Source organism: Haemorhous mexicanus, chromosome 20, assembly GCF_027477595.1.
Source record: "Haemorhous mexicanus isolate bHaeMex1 chromosome 20, bHaeMex1.pri, whole genome shotgun sequence".
NCBI classification, from domain to species: Eukaryota; Metazoa; Chordata; class Aves; order Passeriformes; family Fringillidae; genus Haemorhous; species Haemorhous mexicanus.
The window spans coordinates 9,408,580-9,428,065 of NC_082360.1; the positions used below are offsets into that span (position 1 = coordinate 9,408,580).

General features: G+C 50.8%; 2 protein-coding genes across 9 annotated transcripts in view; one reads left to right on the top strand and one right to left on the bottom strand.

Moving 5' to 3' along the window:
- The window catches only part of RGS9 (regulator of G protein signaling 9), a 34,115-nt gene extending 29,797 nt beyond the window's left edge, over nt 1–4,318 (bottom strand). For 4 of the 8 annotated variants that reach the window (XR_009488963.1, XR_009488964.1, XM_059864680.1 and 1 more), the window contains exon 1: nt 4,149–4,318. Coding sequence is in view for 2 of the 8 variants with exons in the window: in XM_059864680.1 (XP_059720663.1) it covers nt 4,149–4,211 (63 nt within the window). In the remaining 6 variants the exon portion in view is untranslated. The remainder of the gene's footprint in view (nt 1–4,148) is intronic. The other 4 variants (XR_009488960.1, XR_009488962.1, XR_009488961.1 and 1 more) reach the window with 1 other exon arrangement.
- Nucleotides 4,319–13,212: 8,894 nt separating this feature from the next.
- The window catches only part of GNA13 (G protein subunit alpha 13), a 31,817-nt gene continuing 25,543 nt past the window's right edge, over nt 13,213–19,486 (top strand). Inside the window, exons 1-2 of the mRNA XM_059864651.1 lie at nt 13,213–13,555; nt 15,866–16,092. Coding sequence (XP_059720634.1) covers nt 13,273–13,555; nt 15,866–16,092 — 510 coding nt within the window. The 5' untranslated portion in view covers nt 13,213–13,272. The remainder of the gene's footprint in view (nt 13,556–15,865; nt 16,093–19,486) is intronic.

Consider the following 19,486-nt stretch of genomic DNA (forward strand, 5'->3'; position numbering starts at 1 on the left):
CAGACACCACAAGGCAGGAGCCCCCTGGAGATTTCCCTTCAGATCAGCTGGGATCTCTGCCTGGAGGTGAAGTCACCCTGAAAGCCACAGAGGAGACAACAGGAAAACTGTCTGTCCCCTCTCTGATTGCACAAAGTCACAGGGTTCAGCTCACTGAGTGCAAAGCAGAACTCAAACTCCCATAAAGTGAGAAAAACCATCACTGGATTCAGGAGCCCGTGGGAAGCCCCAGGGAGAGTGTCCTGGACTGCCAAGCAAGTTGTTTTCTATTTACCATCTCTATGGCAGCTGGCTTTGCTCAGTGGGCAGTTTTTCTTATCTCTTCCACAACTGGGGGGACACCTGCTGATAACAGGTTACTGAATGTCCCTGCATGGCTGATAAGGACTGCAGCATTCCACTGGGAGATGTGAGCCCAGGGGGAGGAGCCAAGCATTCCTACCCGGATATAATCTGGAGATTCTGGAACACCAGCACAGCTTCTCCACTGGATTGCCCAGAGGAGCAGCAGCTGCCTCTTCCCCTGGATCTCCAGAGGCAGACTGCACCCTTCTCCAGGATCCCTGCTCCAGCAGAACCAGCCCTGGCCCTGCAGGAGGGCTGAGCCACAATTCCAATGGGACTGCTGCCAGCCCCCTGACCCACAGGGTGTCAGGCTGTGCTCTGGCTCTGCCAGGGCTGGTTTCGTTCACTGCATTGTTCATTTTATCCTTTTATTTTCTTCCCTTTTAAAGAACTGTTATTCCTGCTCCCATATTTTTTTTCCTGAGAGCCCCTTAATTTAAAATTTATAGCAATTCAAAAAAAGAGGGGGGGTTTACATTTTCCATTTCAGGGGAGGCTCCTGCCTTCCTTAGCACACACCTGGCTTTTGAAACCAAGACAGAGAGGCCAATGGCCACCAACTGATGGGGTGCCCATGGTTCTGGAGGAGGAGGACGGATGCTTTGCAGCAGCATGGAGCAGTGGGGCAGTGATGGATTGCTTGGCTGAGTTACCCTGGGTGCAGGTCCCATCCCTGTTACCCCTTGGGCACCCACAATGCAGGAAAAACTAACTCCAGGTGCTGAGACTCAGAAATGCAACAGCAGAGCACTGCCAAGGTGAGGAGCTCAGCCCTTCTCAGCATCATTCCAGACAGAGGCAGCTTTGCTTCAGACATAAGAAATACCAATTTTCCCAGCAGGAATTTCCAGTTCCCAGCTGAGTGCACAGTCCTGGTGCTATAATGAAACATCTGCTGCTTTCCCCATCCTATTTGCCTGGTTCTGGTTCCCCTCACTGCCTGCTGCTGTTTGCAGGGATCAGCCCTACCTGCTCTGATTTCCAAGGTAACATCACAGTCCTTATCCCCACTCTGGCCTCTGAAGGCTCATTCAATTGTTTTCTAGGTCTACAACTACCAACCTTGCTTTGCACATTGATGGATGACCAGAAAAAAGAAGAAATTTAAAAAATCCATTGTTAACCAGCTAAAACTTCCTGCTTTTTCTTAATTAAAGCTGAGGGGAAGTGGCTTTAGCCTCAGCTAAAGGAAACAAATCTGTGAGTGGGGAGGGCAGGGCTGTAGCTGGCTCTTCCCAGTCTGGAGGGGATTTTTTTCCAAAGAAAGATGTGGTACTGGCATTTCCCAGCCTGGAACAAGGAAAGGGAGGATGAGATGAGGCTGAACTTGGCCTAAGGCTCAGTTTCAGCCATACCCAGGGCCTCAGAGAGCAGGAGTCTGCTGGATTCCAGCAAAAACACAATTCAGCTGCTCACACGCTTCTGGAAATGCCCAGGAAGGTGAGACCCAGCAGCTGCTGCAAAGTCTAAGCCTGGAGAAGCAAAGCCAGGCTGGAAAAGCCCCCAGTCATGCTGCAGACCCTGGAACAGCCCCTCCCTGGCTGCTGCACAGCTTGGGAGAAGCCACCAGGGACCAGAGTGAGGAGGAGGCAGGGAAGAAGGAGGAGGCAGGGAAGAAGGCATCCATCAGCCCTACCCACAAGGTGTGAGTCACTGTGCAGCTCGTGTAGCTCAGCAAGGAAAAATACCCAGCCCAGGAGCCCCTGAGAGCACAGCCCAGCTCTGCCAGCTGATGGCCAGCAGAGCCAGACCTGGCTGCTGGAGCAGGCACAGGCACCAAGAGCTTGGGTTCATTCAAGCTCTCACAGCATCCAGCCAAAATCCATTTCAGAGGCTTGCTTGCTATCCCAACAGACTTTTGGGTCATTCTTCTTCCAGCCAAGATGGTTTAGAAGGGGAGGAAAAATAGAATAAAACAACCTAAGTGCTAGAATGATGAGCAGGTGTTACAGGGCCCTCTGATCCCCTCAGAGCTCGGCCACCAAGCTGCACATCCAGCCTGAGTCATTCAGAGCAGCCTCACAGCTAGAGCAGGGCACTGCCCACCACCCCTGCAGCAACCCCCTGTGCTCTCCCCACGTCCCATGGCAGGATTCTGCTGTGGTCACCATCTTCCTGCTGCAGAGGCAGCACAGGGGGTGCTGGCAGCTGTGAATGCACACAAGGCCCAGGGGCTGGCAGCATGGCAGGAATCCCTCCCTGCAGCTGCAGCAGCCCAGGCACAGCCTGTGTCAGCTGGGGGCAGAGCGTGAGCACAGGCTTAAGCAATTAACAAAGCTTCTTTCGAGGATTTTAGCTCCTCATGGGCCTAAGCCCGTAAGGTGCCCGTGGGTGCATGCTGAGCATCCTCAGCTCCTGCCACGGGCACCAGTAAAGGTGCCTGGTGCTCCCAGGAGCTCTGAGGATGTGGCTGTCTGCACACAGACCACACTGCCATGGAGCAGCCAAGGCTCCAAGGTGTGGAAAAAACAGAGCAGGAATGAAGGTGGAGCTGAGAGCCAAGGGCTTTCACTGACCACCAGGAGCTTCCCTTCCTGCTGCTACAGGTCCTGGACTTGCAAAGCACTGGAAGTGCTCAGCCCCCCCGGCTGCTCTCAGTGTGAGTGCTGCACACTCTGTGGCAGCATTCGCTGTGTTTTGACTGATCTTCCCACCTGAGGAACGGGGAGTGCTGTGCAGAGCCTGCTGCACTCCCACGGAGCAGCTGAAGCACAGCTGCAGGCAGTTGTTTTCTCAAAGCACAGCTTCTCCTCCTCTGCACCCCCGCACACAACTCCACCGAGTATTACTCAGTACAGAATCTGGCCTGGAGTATTTCCCTTGGCAGGGCTCCCCAGCCAAATTTACCCTGCAAGACATAGCACCACAGAAAATACCCTCTTTACTTCCTCTGGTGTAGTAAGTACTGCCAGGCCCTCAGCATTGAATATCCCCAAATTCCCCTCCCTTTACCCCTGGAATCCTCCTTAGGTTGTGGGCGTTGAGGAAAGCTAACTACAATTCAAACAGCAACTTGCTGGCTGTACTTGTCACTGGAAATTCAGTTAATTCCATCCAACAGGATAAGCCACACTCAGGAGAGGTGGGTGGGAGAAAAGCTAGCTTAACACACTGCTTTTTAAAATCTGCAGTACCAGCTACACTACAACTGGCCACGCTTTAAATGAATGCTACAGGAAAAGCCCACCAAATGCTGCACAAAATTACACATTACACCCAAAAAACGTGGGCATGCACCATCCCACTCCTTCAACTGCTTCTGGCCACAAATACACTCATGTCTGAGAAACTGGAAGGAGGCAGAGCAGGCTGTAATACACCCTCTGAATGTGGACATCAGCTGAAAGCACTGGGAACACACACTGGACCGACTGGAGCAGAGCTACACTGAGTGGCCTGGCACTGCAGATGATGGGCTTTGCCCTAAGAATGGACGCGGCTTTGAGGGACTTTGAAAAAAAAATAATGGAAAAGGGAGAAAACGTGTCAGGGCAACCAATCAGCTGAGATAAGCTACAAAAGATAAATAACATTACAGTCCTATTTTCTCCATCACTTCAGCACACGCTGCCCCTCCAGGCTGCCCCCCGAGCCAGCTGGGATCCAGGGCGCTCTGCAACAGGTCACAGCTCCAAATTCCCGGGGAGGGGCTGTCCACCCTCGGCCCCCACCCGCTCAGAGGTGCCCGGGGAGCGGTGGCCGAGCAAGATGCTGTGACCGGCCATCACCCCAAGCACCGCCAGCGCTGCCCTGGGCATCGCATCGCCCCGCCCGGAGCGGCCCCGGCGCCGCTGAGCCCTCACCTTTTTGAGGAAGGCCATGCGCGGGCGGTAGCGCTGTCCCTGGTCGAGCCGTGTGACGGTCATGCTGGCGGTGGCGGTGGCGGTGGCGGTGGCGGTGGCGGTGGCGGTGGCGGCGCGGAGCGGAGCGCGGCGCGGAGCGGCCCTGGCCCGGCGCACCTGGCTGCGGACACCGCCACCCGCCGGGGGCGGCGCCACCGCCGCGCGCCGCAGCCAATCAGCACCCGCCGCCCCGCGCTCATTTGCATGAAGGCAGGGGCGGCCGCTTGGGGGCGCTCGTGGGAGCGCGCGGAGGGGCTTGGATGGAATGGAATGGAATGGAATGGAATGGAATGGAATGGAATGGAATGCTAATGGGATGGAATGGAATGGAATGGAATGGAATGGAATGGAATGGAATGGAATGGAATGGAATGGAACGGGACGGGACGGAACAGAATGGGACAGGACAGAATGGGATGGGATGGGACGGGATGGAATGGAATGGAATGGAATGGAATGGGATGGAATGGAATGGAATGGAATGGAATGGAATGGAATGGAATGGAATGGAATGGGACGGGACGGGACGGAACAGAATGGGACAGGACAGAATGGGATGGGATGGGACGGAATGGGACGGGATGGGACCAGACGGGGTGGGGTGGGATGAAATGGAATGGAACGGAATGGGATGGGATGGGATGGAACAGAACAGGACGGGACGGGACGGGACAGGACGGAATGGAATGGAATGGAATGGAATGGAATGGAATGGAATGGAATGGAATGGAATGGAATGGAATGGGACAGCCAGGTTCTCGGGTCTGGGTTTGGAGCAGGCACAGAAAGGGATGGAGGCTGATGTCCATGAAGGGTGATGTGGTGCCCGGGGCAGGGGTGATGCATGGTCACAGCATCCTGCTGGGCCACAGCTCCCCAGGGCGTGGAGAGTCCAAGGAATGACAGCCCCATCCCCCAGAGTTTCGGGTCATGACCTGTTGCAGAGCCCTGTAGACCCCAGCTGGCTCCAGGGGTCAGGCTTGTGGGGGCAGCATGTGCTGAAGTGATGGAGAAAATAAAGGCATAAGATCATTCTGGAATCTGTGCAGTCATGTTAAAGAAGCTAAGGCCAAGGAGCTGTGGCTGAGAGTCGTGTGTGCGTGAGGGCTGAGCAGTGCTTTGGGCACATGCCCCTTGAATGCCACCAGCCTCAGACAGCTCAGCTGTGGATGTAGGAGCCAGATGAGCGGTTTGAGGAGTTGGTGGCTTCTTCACACGGGGAAATTGTGAGGAAGAGTGACCAGAGGAAGACTATGTGGATAGACCTCTTCCTCACAGTGGAACTGTTTCATACCATGGGGTGGGGGGGAACAGTACCCAACGGGCAGCACTGGAAACCAAGAGCTGCAGCAAGTTTTTGCCTGGTTCCTCCAGAAAGTGTCAGAGTTTCCTCTGCTGTCCTCAGCTCAGCTGCCAGCACAGCTGGGCAGGAGGAGAGGCTGAGTCCTCACTCACACAGAACCTGATTGTGCCAGGGCTCAGATGATGCCTTCCCAGGAATTCTTGCCAGCCAAAAGGCACTATTCTTTATGTGAGTACCTCCTGCACACCCCAGAGAACACCCACACAGGAATGTGTGCTCACACCTGTGTGTGCCCAGAGTGCCACCTGTACACATCCTGAGCGGGCACTCACACCTCTCTCTCCATGAGCTGATCCCACCCAACACTGTTGGCATTCTCCCTGCGTGCCCAGGACACACAGGAACAGATTGCACAGGCACGTTTGTACCCCCAGCCATGTGTGTATGTACAGGAACAGATTGCACAGGCACGTTTGGACCCCCAGCCATGTGTGTATGTACAGGAACAGATTGCACAGGCACGTTTGGACCCCCAGCCATGTGTGTATGTACAGGAACAGATTGCACAGGCACGTTTGGACCCCCAGCCATGTGTGTATGTACAGGAACAGATTGCACAGGCACATTTGGACCCCCAGAAATGTGTGTATGTACAGGAACAGATTGCACAGGCACATTTGTACCCCCAGCCATGTGTGGCTGTACAGGAACAGATTGCACAGACACAGGAAGGATGTTGAGATACTTGAGCACATCCAGAGTGGGGCAACAAGGCTGGTGAGGGGCTTGGAACACAAGCCCTATGAGGAACGTTTGGAGGAGCTGGGGTTGTTTAGCCTGGAGAAGAGGAGGCTTAGAGGTGACTTTATTGCTCTCTACAACTACCTGAAGGGGGGCTGCAGACAGGTGGGGGTCGGTCTCTTCCACCAGGCAGCAACTGGCAGAACCAGAGGACACAGTCTCAAGCTAGGGAAGGGATAGGTTGGATATTAGGAAAAAGTTTTTCACTAAAAGAATAATAAAGTACTGGAATGCTTTTCCCAGGGAGGTGGTAGAATCACCATCTGTGGATGTGTTTAAAAAAGGACATGGCACTTGGTGCTATGGTCTGGTTGAGGTGTTAGGGCATAGGTTGGACTCGATGAACTTAGAGGCCTCTTCCAAGCTCATTATTGATTCTGTGATTCTGTGATTCTGTGATTTGTACCCCCAGCCATATGTGCATGTACAGGAACAGACTGCACAGGCACATTTGTGCCCCCAGCCATGTGTGCCTCACACACTTCACATCCATGTTGCCATGTCACACGGGGAGCACTCATACCCCACACATGTCCAGCTGTTTCTCAGGGCAATGCCTTCCCCACCAGGGTGTTTGTGACTGCTCTGGATTTAGGATCTGTGGTTCTCACACTTGAGAGGAGCAGGCTGGCTCTGAGCTGGAGCAGAGCTTTTCCCATGAACAGTAATGCCCTGAAGGCACAGGCTGCTTTCCCAATCTCTTTGCTGCCCTGTGGAAGTGTTTTATCTTTAGCTCTGTTCTTTCATAGCACCCAGACAAGCCAGTGCTTTGGAAAGCCTTTCCCCTGTGTCTGCTCAGCCCTTCCCATGTGGAATTCCCCTGTAAGTCACAGCAGCTGCTGATCAGACACTCTGCTCCATGCAGATGATGAGCAACCTGTCATTCCACACTGGTACCCAAGTTATCCTGCCCCATGCTCCAAGGCATCAGCTGACGGCCAAAAGAAGCAGGAGAGGAGTTCCTCATGTTTGCAGTGTCTCATAATTCAGGATCTGAAGTGCTGTTTTGTTCTGCCAAACCAAGCTCAGATCCTGGTGCCCCTCTGAAAGGCCAAGGGTGACAAACTCAGTAGCACAGATGGTCCTGGAGGCAAAAGGGAGGAGAAAGGGAGCTCAGAGGGGGGTTAGGAAGCAAGAGAAAGGACAGCAAAGGCATGCAGGCATTTTGATGATGCTAGTGAACTAGAGTGCTTCCATCTCTTAGAGAGACAGACAGTGGCAGGAGTACATGCAAGGAATTCTTTGGGAGATAATATCAGAGTAAGGAGCACATAAAAAGATGCAGCTCACTTTCTTGGTTTGATAGGCAAAGTAGGAAAATTTGTCATAGTCTACAATGACTCCTCTGAACCATTTGCAGTTTAAAACCAAACTTGGTCTGTTACACAAGTGGTGGTAAAAGGACTTAGAAATACTCCAGGTGTGGTGCTAACACTGGCCTAAGTAAAGGATCAACTACCAACAACTTCCCATGTCCCACAAACTTAAAGGAATAAAAATGGTCATTTCATTCCAAAATGCTGACTTTACCAGTTCCACTGAGGAATATAAGAGACACATTTGAAATCCGGGTCTTCAAGTGAGTTCAAACATAAAATGGTCTTGCAGGAGATCCAGGAAAAATAGCCTTGAGAAGCTCACACCTCAGTGTGAGCTCTTCAGCCTCGCTGAGCTCTAAAGATTCTGACAATTTTAAATCCTTCCGATCCCCCAAACACCCCCTCACAGGTCAGGTGTGGGTTTTTTTCTATTTCTAGTCTTCTCTGACAAGCTATGATGAAGTTTATGGATATTCCTTTCTTATAAAGCTACTTTGTGTAATTTCCACAAGATGTCCAAGGTAAATTCAGCTTTATTAACATCTGTGAGTGACCCACAGCACCAAACATACATGAACTGAGATTTCACCTGTGCCCAGGTGAACCACCCCAGCAGTTAATGCTCTTGGGCAGATCTGCCACATGAAGCACGAGGCATTTAAATCAGATTATAGAGGCTTGTCTAGGGCAGACACTCCTGGGCCTCTAATCACGAAACCCACACTTGTGGAAAGCAAAGAATTCTCCAGTCCTTGACACAGCCTGGCTGGCTGTGATCCTTTACTTAGGCCAGTGAATTTGTTGGTCAAGAAAACAAGGACTTGAACAGCAGGAAGAGTGGTGGAGAGCACCAGCAACAGCCATGCATGTTCCCTCCAGATTTCTGACTCCCCACATTCCCCCCTGGCCTTTCTGACCCCCAGATAATGCAGAAAGACATTCCCTGGGGAGTCGCCTTACCCTCCTGTTTTGTATGGTAAATGCAGTGGTATTTATGTAGCTGCAAGTTTCCATGGGTGTTCTACCCCACACAGAGGGTGAATGATGCTATAGTGGAAATACACTCGTGGTCATCACATCATCACACCACATCATCACATCATCACATCACATCACATCACAGGGCAGCGCTGAGTGTCCATGGGTTCTCCAGAGCCCACAGATCCCCGCCAGCCTCTCACACAGAGCGTGTCCAGGCTGGGGAAAAGTCTGCTGAAAGTTGGATTTGATCCCTCTGGTCTCCTCGCACAGCCCCACAAGCTGTGATTGCTCTCAACAGATCTGCTCTCAATTGTCCAGAGTTTCTCTTGTGGAAAGCACTGCCGAGGGAATCCCCCCTTGTCTTTAAAAGGTCACATTTCCTACGTGGTTGCCCCTTTTTCACACATCAGAAAGTTGAATCATCCAACGCAAAAGGCATGTGGTGAGTAAGCCACCTTTCTATGTGAGGAAGCTGGGGACGCCCTGAGGGGAAGGAAGGGGTAACGTAAGTGAAGCAAGTGGGGGCTCGGTTTTAGCACGCAGTTCCTTCCAGAAAGATTTCAAAGCAGTTTGCCAAAAAAAAAAAAAAAAAAAAAAAAAAAAAAAAAATTGTGTGAACTGTGATATAGAGAGAGGCGTGACTTAAGCTCAGTTCTGCCAGCAAGGCAATGGTTAAAGGAATATCTCCAGAGTCCATTGTCCTGTCTGGTGGGGCACAAGCACTCAAAATGACAAGTTTCCTTAGCAGCCTCATGGGAAGAGCTGAGTACAAACGGGCAGCATTTGTTTCCTGCCATTCCTGGGCTTTCCAGGAAAGCTAAGGAAAGCAGTGGCAAAGAGGAAGGAAAAAAGCCAAGCTGAGAAGGACCTTACGCACCCTGCCTTAGAGATGAAGCCTGGCTGTGGGGTGGGAGGATGCAGCTGGCCTCACAGCTGAGCTGGGTGGTGCTGAGCCCTCTCCAGGGAACATCGACACGCAGGGCTGGAACAGCCCCTCCACAGGGCAGGAACAGCCCCTCCACAGGGCAGGAACAGCCCCTGCACAGGGGAGGAACAGCCCCTCTGCAGGGCAGGAACAGCCCCTCCACAGGGCAGGAACGGCCCCTGCACAGGGCAGGAACAGCCCCTGCACAGGGCAGGAACGGCCCCTGCACCGGGCAGGAACGGCCCCTGCACCGGGCAGGAACGGCCCCTGCACAGGGCAGGAACAGCCCCTGCACCGGGCAGGAACGGCCCCTGCACAGGGCAGGAACAGCCCCTGCACAGGGCAGGAACGGCCCCTGCACAGGGCAGGAACAGCCCCTATGCAGGGCAGGAACAGCCCCTATGCAGGGCAGGAACAGCCCCTGCACAGGGCAGGAACAGCCCCTGCACCGGGCAGGAACAGCCCCTGCACAGGGCAGGAACGGCCCCTCCACAGGGCAGGAACGGCCCCTCCGCAGGGCAGGAACGGCCCCTCCACAGGGCAGGAACAGCCCCTGCACAGGGCAGGAACGGCCCCTGCACCGGGCAGGAACGGCCCCTGCACAGGGCAGGAACAGCCCCTGCACAGGGCAGGAACGGCCCCTGCACAGGGCAGGAACAGCCCCTATGCAGGGCAGGAACAGCCCCTGCTCAGGGCAGGAACAGCCCCTGCACAGGGCAGGAACAGCCCCTGCACAGGGCAGGAACGGCCCCTGCACCGGGCAGGAACGGCCCCTGCTCAGGGCAGGAACGGCCCCTGCACAGGGCAGGAACGGCCCCTGCACCGGGCAGGAACGGCCCCTGCACCGGGCAGGAACGGCCCCTGCTCAGGGCAGGAACGGCCCCTGCACAGGGCAGGAACGGCCCCTGCACAGGGCAGGAACGGCCCCTGCACCGGGCAGCACGCTGAGAGCGAGCCAGGCTGCTGGGCCAGTACATGGGAATGAGCTTTGGAGAGCTCCCCAGGGAAAGGGAGAGACACAGGGAGGTCAAGGACTCCCCAGCACTTAACTGACCCAAACTCAGGAGTTCTCTGCAGCTAGGGAGGTGAGATGAGGGTTGAGTCAAATATCTTAAAACTTCATTTTAAAACTGAGACCAGAGCTCAGGAATGACTGGCTTCCACATCTGTACCAAGAGCACCAGGACGTGCTCCTTGTATTAATTTTATACCACATCCTGTTCTCCGATGAGAAATGGTTTTGGTTTTTTTTCTGGTAAGGCCCTGTGAAATAATTCCCATGCAGTTTATCTCTGTGTGGGACCAACCTAAGGTGAGAACACAGATGCCCATTTCAGAACACTGATACCCATTTCAGATTTTGAAGGTCCTTCCAGTTGATGCCAAGTGACATTTCCTTGTTCTAAACTCAGTTCACAATTTTCACATTTATTTCTTCCTTGCTAAGTTATGGTTAATGTTGGGGAAAAAAGCAGAAAAAAATTGAGGTGATAACTCACTAGATATCAAAGAGCAGGAGATGTAAGGAGAGACAATGTTTAATGCAATCTTTGCACTAGGGTGGTGTAACTGATGGTAGTTAAAGTTAATTTATTAAATAAATGACTAAAAGAACAGCTGTGCTTAGGGCTGGGCTGAATGAAGTGTGGGATTTTCAGTCCTTAGGGTTTTCAGTCCTTGCAGGTCCCTCAGCCCATGAGTTGTTCTACCCCTCACATGCAGAGTTACCATTGAAAATAAGTCTTTGCTCCTTTAACTCAGTGTCAGATAGAGTCCCACTCTCTTTTGCTCGCTGTGCCTCGGGACAGGTCGGCCCCAGGCTGCAGGGCTGCAGCACCGGGCAGCTCTTCTCAGCCAGGCAGAGAGGAAGGACGTGCCGATTTTCCAAGTGTTTTAACAAAACGACTCTCTTTCTGCAGCGAGAACAAAACCTGCTTAGCTGGCAAGCACCATCCTGCCCCCCTGACCCAGGGCTGACCTCCCCGGGCCGCCTGCCCGGCAGCTTCCCTGCAGCCACGGGGTCGGCTGAGCCTGGGGCTCGTTTCCATGGAATCCAGATTTGTTAAAATTGGAAGGGACCTCCTAAAATCATCCAGCCCGACTCCCCTGCCTGAGCAGGGTCATCCAGGAACAGGTCCAGGTGCATTTGGAATCTCCCTGGGCAGCTGTTCCAAGGATCTGCCCCCTCCATGGAAAGAAGTCCTTCCTCATGTTGAGGTGGAACTTCTCGTGTTTTAGTTTATGGCCATTGCTCCTCATCCTGTCACTGGGTACCACTGAAGGGTCTGGGACCATGGTCTTAGCACTCACCTTGGAGATATTGATATGCATTAATGAGATCTCCTCTCAGTCTTCTCTCCTAAACATACCCATGAGAAACCAGGGACAGGGACAGGAATAGGAGTGGCTGTGTCAGTTCCTGTGTCCAGTTCTGGGCCCCTCAGTTCAGGAAGAAGATTGAAGGGCTGGAGCATGAAAGAAATGGAGAAATGAAGGGGCTGGAGCACCAGGAGCTGCTGAGGGAACTCTGGGGGCTCAGCCTGGAGAAAAGAAGGTTCGGGGGACCTTCTCACTCTATAACCCCTGAGAGGAGGGTGCAGCCAGCTGGGGGTCAGGCTCTGCTCCAGAGAACAAGGGATAGGACATGAGGGAACAACCTGAAGCTGCTCCAGGGGAGGGTGGGGTTGGATATTATGGAAAATTTCTTCCTAGAAAGGGTAATTAGACATTGGAATGGACTGCCCAGAGATGTGGTGGAGACACCCTGGAGGTGCTCAAGGAAAGACTGGATATGGCAATTGGTGCCATGGTCCAGTTGACAAAGAGATAATTAGTCACAGATTGGGCTGGATGATCTCTGAAGAGATCTTTTCCATCCTAATTGATTCTGTTTCTGTGATTTAGTCTCTTCTGCCTGTCTGCAGTGAGAGGGCTGGTGGACGTGGCCTCAAGATGAGACATGGGAGATTCAGATTAGATTAGGAAAAAGAATAAAATTACTATTTGGGTGGTCTGGCGTTGGAAGGGGCTGCCCAGGAAGGTGGTGGAATCACCATCCCTGAAGGTGTTCGAGAAACATCTGGACCTGGTGTGGGTGAATGGTTGGACTTGGTCTTAAAGGTCTCTTCCAAACCTTTATGACTCCATGAAGTCATTCTCCACCTTAACTTTATTTCCCATTACAAAGCACTTCAAAATTATGATCATGTGCATTTATAAACCTTTAACTCCATTACACAGCAGCACCATCTTCCTGAATGTTCTTTTACTGTGTTTCCTCGTGAGCAGCCAGGAGGTAACGATTCAGAAATACTCCAGAAAGGTACAGCCTGGATCTCCTCCAGGAACGGTGCTGAAAAATCGCAATTTCAAGCTCAAGTTTAAAGCGACTCAGGGGATTTCTTGAGGAAAAGGCAGAATACCACAAGTAAATTGCCAGTCTGATTAAAAAGCACCCTGCCTGCCAGAGACCAAAGAGCGTTCGGACAAGGCTGTGAGGCACCTGGGGGACGGTCGGGGTGTGCTGTGCAGGGCCGGGGGGGCTGGCTGGAGGCTCCCGGGACTCCCGGTCGCTGACCCGCCGCCCTCCGCTCCCGCCATTTCCTGTGAGGGGTCGGGGAAGGGGCGGAGCCCGCGCTGTGGGCGGGGAACGCGCTCGTCACGCGCCGGGCGTGGCGGGGCGCGCAGGCGCGGTGCGGGACGCGCGCGGCGCTGGGCGGCGGGCGGGCGCTCCCCTCGCTGGCAGCGCTCGCTAAGATGGCGGATTTCCTGCCGTCCCGCTCCGCGCTGTCCGGCTGCTTCCCCGGCTGCCTCCTCACCAGCGGCGAGGCCGAGCAGCAGCGCAAGTCCAAGGAGATCGACAAGTGCCTCAACCGCGAGAAGACCTACGTGAAGCGCCTCGTCAAGATCCTGCTGCTGGGCGCGGGCGAGAGCGGCAAGTCCACCTTCCTCAAGCAGATGCGGATCATCCACGGGCAGGACTGGGACCGCGCGGCCCGCGAGGAGTTCCGCGCCACCATCTACAGCAATGTGATCAAGGGTGGGTGAGGGCGGCGGGCACGGGCCGCCCTGCGAGCGCCGGGCCCGGCCGGGCCGGGGCGGGGAGAGGCGGCTCGGGCGGGTCCCGCGGGCCGGGGGAGCCGCGGGGCCGCCGCCGCCTCCTCCCGCGCTGTCCCGGCGCCTCATCCTTCCCCCGGGGCCGGCGCGCAGCCCCTCGGCGCCCGCGGGGTTGTCACCGCGCCGCCCGGGTGCGGCCCGCGGGGCGGCTCCGGCGCCCGGCCCCGGGAGCAGCGGTTTGAGCCCGGGAGGTGCCGGGCTCTGCCTTTGGGTGCTGCGCTGGAGCGAGGCCAGAGAAGGGCAGCAGAGCTGGGGAAGGGGCTGGAGCACAAGGGGCGGCTGAGGGAGCTGGGGGGGCTCAGCCTGAAGAACAGGACGCTCAGGGGTGATCTTATCGCTCTCTACAACCATTGAAAGGACGTTGTAGCCAGGTGGGGTCGGGCTCTGCTCCCAGGGAACCAGGGATAGCATGAGGGGACAGTGTTAAGCTGCACCAGAGGGGCTTTATGCTGAACATTAGGAAGAATTTCTTCACTTCAGACACGGGAATGGGCTGCCCAGGGTGGTGGTGGAGTCACTGTCGCTGGAGGTGTTTAAGAATGGACGTGGCACTTAATGGCAAGTCCGGATGACAAGGTGGTGTTCTGTCATAGGTTGGACTGAATGATCTCAGAGGTCTTTTCCAATCTAATTGATTCCCTGATTCTGTGATTTCCTGGTAATGCGAGTGCAGTAATGAGCGGTAATGGATGGGGGGAAGATGCACCTGGAAGTGCGTGAGGAGGAGCCCAGCCCTGTGCTTTCAGCATTTCGCTGCAGTGGAAGAATCGCTGCCGTTGTGTTGGAAACTCGGCTGACACATCAATTAACTGCAACCCGCAGGCAGCGCCTCTCTCATAGATGCTTTGCCAAAACCTCCACACATGGTTTAGGGGAGTAGTGGACGCTTGATTTCACTGCTGTCATCCTGACTTCATTGGTCATCCTCACTCATTTTCTCTCTTATCTAAATTGCTCCTTGGATTTTCAGTTTGGACTGTGTAATAGTTGGACAAAATCTTAATGTGGTTTCTCAAAACAGCAAAGTGTTGCCAGACTCAGTCCCTGAAAATCCAGCAATTCTCAAGGAGAGTTGTTTTACAAACCTGCTGATGAATCAAGCCTGGAAAAACTATTGATAGCAGTAGAAGGCAGTAGAAATCACACACATGTATCTCAGCCAGGTTAAAGTTTGCATATATCTCAACCAGGTTAAAGTTTATTGTCAAAGCTACTTGGTAATCTGTGAAGGTATACACGTAGGAACTGCACAGCTGTCTGGGAGGCTGTTCTCATGCTGTCACAGATAGATTTGACAGATACTGCCTTTGACAGATACCTGCCTATGACAGAGAGAAAAACCATGGAAAGGGAGTGAACCTTGACAAGACACCTTGGCACTGAATGAGTGTGTTACTGAACAGTCATTTGTTGCCACATCTTAATTTCCTTATATCTCTTCCCATGCCTTTATAGTTGCTTATTATTTCTGGAATTTTCTTTTTGTTTTTTCCATCAGTAAATTTAGTACTAGAAATCATTTCTCTGCATTTACCTTATTAATATAAGCACAGTGGGTTTATATCCTTCAGAAGGACTTTAAAAAGAAGTTTAAAATAGTCTTTTTCTTCTAGAGAATATTTACCAAAACAGCCACAGAAGTGCAGGAAAACCTTTAGGTGATACAATTCCTTTGCACTTAAACTATAGGAGCATACTTTTAGCAAGTGAAATGATTTTAGTACATGTTTTAGTCTCTCTGAAAATATTAAAGGCAATCACAGAAATACTGACAGTGATAGAGATTCTTTGTATAATTTGAAATAACTGGATACCAAGCTGATAAGAACACAAAACCTAGAGAGCCTTAAAGCAAGAAATGAGGTGCTTTAGCATATTTTTAAATAAAGTTTTAAGTGTACTTTGTTCTCAAGCCAAATGAAAGAGTTTTGTAGCACAGGTTGGATAAAGTTAGTAATTAAAAAGAACACTTTTTCAGGAATTGAATTTGCACTGTGGGGATAATCGTGTTGATGGTAATGATGTTCTTGAGATAGCAGATCTGGGGTTTGCTATTACCTGTCAGTGTAGTGGTTTGGGTCAGTTTTTTGGACACTTCCTGGTTCCCTATTGGGTGGATGTTCCTATTGAGCTTTGTGCAGAGTAGGTGCATTGTTCCTCTGTGCAGATCCGTGGGCTGGTGAAACAGGAGATGCTGAGAAACTGCTCTCAGTGCCCTTCCTTGTCCTTGCAGGTGTGCGAGTCCTCGTGGATGCCAGAGAGAAGCTCCACATCCCTTGGGGGGATCCTGCCAACCAGAGCAACGGCGACAAGGTGATGGCTTTCGACACGCGCGCGGTCACCGTGGTGCAGGGCATGGTGGAGACCGGGGTGTTTTTGGACTACCTGCCTGCCATCCGAGCCCTGTGGGCAGACAGTGGCATCCAGCACGCCTACGACAGGCGCAGGGAGTTCCAGCTGGTAAGATTTGCCTTTCGCTGTCTTTAAGTGCCCGGGTGTGATTTTGTTCCTGCCTTGCTTCTCTGTGAAACGCCGACCCAGACGCTTCCGTACGCGTTTTTGAGTGGTTGGCTGTTACTCTGTGGTGTTGCACACAGCTGCATTTAGCTACTTCCCCTCTTTTTTTTTTAATAATAATAAAAGAGATTCTGATGTAATCATCCTCATTTCATATGTGGGAAAGCTGAGGTATTGAGGGCTTTTAAGTTTTGTTACAAAGCTGGTACCTGCACGGCATTTTTACCATATGATTATTACCACCCTTTTATTAGATGGTGCATCAACTTAAAAAAACCAAACCAAGCAAAAAAAAATGGTTTGTCAAAAAAAGACAGCCTTAATAGTGGTGTGATTTTTAAAGAAAAGATATGCATGGGTTAATGAGAAGAATTTAGAAACCACTCCCTTCTCTATTCCAGTTTGAGCAATCTAGCAAACATTCCCTCTGTATACTTCCTGTTTAATTTTGAATGTCTGTGTTAATACTCATGTAATGAGATTTTTGTTACATTGAAGTTCTCAGCTTCACTGTAACAAAATGGAATGGAAATATAATGGAATACACAATTTTATTTTAGTGGGGTAGAGATGGAGTACACAATTCAGTAGTGGAGTTGGAAAGGAAAAAGAAACCTCTTGATTCTTGAGCAGCAGCTCGAACTGTCTGTGACAGCTGAACTCCTTTTGCTCCATTCCCTACAAATGCTGCAAAAAGAAATGAAAAATTCTGAGTTAAATTTGATTGTTGGTTCATAGACTTGTGTATGCCAGTGGCATAGGGTTTTGTGGGGGTGGGGGTTGAGAACCTTAAAATAGATTAAATCTGTTCTTGTTGGTCTCTCAAACATAAGTGGCTTTGTGTTTTTATGTCTTAAAAATAACCTTTGTGTTAGTGTGAATCCAAACAATAGCTCATGATGTCTCCTGTTGAGCTATTATGAATGGTTGTGTAATCATAGCCTGACTTAAAGAGGTTGTGTAAATATTCTATAAATATGTATTGCCCTGATCATGGAATGTCTTCTGGAGATTGCAGAATGGGCAGGTGCTGCAGTGGTCTATCACCTGCCCAGCCCTGGGCTGAGCTCTGTAAATAAGTTCCTAAGGAGACCTGTTGCTCTTTGAGTTTCACCTTCAAGGGTTCATAAAAGTGTAATTGCTCTTCTGTAGTCAGATTCTGGTGCAGATGTGACTTCTACTGGTGCAGTTGCTGTGCTGGAGGGATCTGCTTAAAATCTGTTCAATAAACCAGTTTTGTCTCCGATTAAACATGTTTAGTGACTTGAGGCTGTGTAGCAAAGGGAAGGGAGCAATTACTGTTCTGTCATCTTGAGGCCCTGGGAAGTGGGTTCTTTCCATAACTGGAACATGTGCAGAGTTTCACTTTGAGTGGGTTGTGAAGAGGGTAGTGAAGAATTTGTTCTTCTGAACCTTATAGAAAGAAAGCTCTTGCTTTCTTTTGTAAATCCCTAAATCTGTGTAGTTATCTGCAAAAATATATATTTATCATGTTGTGCTTAAGGTAAAACTAACTCAGGAATATTTTTTAGGTCCTCTTAATAGTACTGTCCTAATAATTTTTGAAAGCAAGGTAGCTGCTTTATTTATTCTTATATTACTTTATTTCCTAAATCCTTTCAAAATCTCAGCTGCACATATTTATGCCAAGTTATAAACATGAAAGAAAAAAAAAAAAAGGCAGATGAATGATGTCATTGTGTTGAGTGCAGGCACTGTGATCTGTGCTGGCCAAGCATGAAGTCTCAGTTTTACCCCAGTAAGCTTCAGCTTAACTTCTGCCAGAGCTCCATGTGGGCAGCAGAGCAGAGGGAAGCTCCTGGAGCGGTGTGGATTCTTGCTGTACCTGCTCCAGGCTTTGCAGGAGAGTGCTCAGAGAGTTCCTGTGCTGTGACAGGAGGACACAAATGGTTAAGGAGGGAGTGACAGGCGTGTCCCAGTCAGGAGGTAGAGCAGGGGGAAGTTGGGAGAGACACAGACAGTTCAGGCGTGTCAAGTACTGACTCTTGAAGTAAAGGCTCCAGACTAAAAATTTTTATCACTGTAGAATGGGGAAAAAGAGGAAAATACTGTTCTGCTTCCAGTTTAGCTGCTTGTGGCTAAAAAATATGATGAAAGATAGCAGCAATGATTAGATGAGTAGGAAAGAGGGAAAAGTGACACAAAAATAGTGTAAAGCTCTGGGGCTGACGTGGTAGAGGAGCATTATTGGGCTGTATCTGCTCTAACTTCTTTTCAGGTTGTTGAGTGAGTTTAACTTTTCACTGGACTGAAAAACATGGCTTATGCTAAGAGAGCACAGGCAAAAGCAGTGGGGAAGTGTTTGCCATGGCAATAGGACACTCTGGGACAGAGATAGAGGTGAGCAAATGGAAAATGGAGCAGTGATGGGTAAGGAGTGAAAAATGTCTAAATTTACATGTAAATTGTGGAGGAAAGGAAGCAAGAATGTGTAGTGTAGAAGCCATTTGTAGCTTAGGCAGGTAGGAAGTACAGAGAAAAGGGTTTGAAATTGAAGTTTCTGCAAGAATTTATGTTGAAGTTGAAACTTCAACATATATGTATGTTTGTGAGGGCTTGTTAAGCTGCTCTTGCTTTTTTGTTTTTCTCCAGGATCTTTTACTGATGATGTTGTGAGCCTAAGGAAACAATGAGATCTTTTTATAGCAGCAAAAAAAAAAAAAAAAAAGAACTTGGTTGTATTTTAATGGAATTAGGAATCAGCATTTCCATGTCTAGTTCACTGGAGTGTCCTTCCTCATTTTGTAAACTCAAGTGATCATGGGATAGCCAATATGATTTATTTTCCTTGGTATAAAAATAGGAGCCTTCTGGCCACTAGCAGCAGCATTTATGAAAATTCATTAGGTCATGCTTGTGTAGTGCTTTAAAACTGGAAAGAGCTAATTACAGCTTAGTGCAATATGTGCCACTTCAGTGCTTCCCAGGTGGTTAGTGTTATAATCCCTCACATTTTATTACAAACCAGACTCATTCAGGTGCTTGTTCTGCTAGCACAGGTAGCTGCAGACTGGCCTGGCTCTGTAGCTGAGGCAGTTCTGTAACTTACCCTGAGATTCTGGTCATCCTCAGGCTTCCTCTCCTCCATCCACAGGGCTTGTTTCTCCTCTGACCTCTCAGGGGTGAGTTACAGATTTAGTCTGAATCAGCCCAACAACACCTGACACTTCATTAACGTTTCCCATTTCCTGTCAGTGCTTGGTTTCTGGTTAAAAAATCTGAAGTGGCTTGGATAAACAGAGCCATTCTGTCAGTTCTGCAGCGTGCAGGCTGACTGACCTGGGCATTTCCTAGCTGTGCTGTGTGTGCTGCTGAG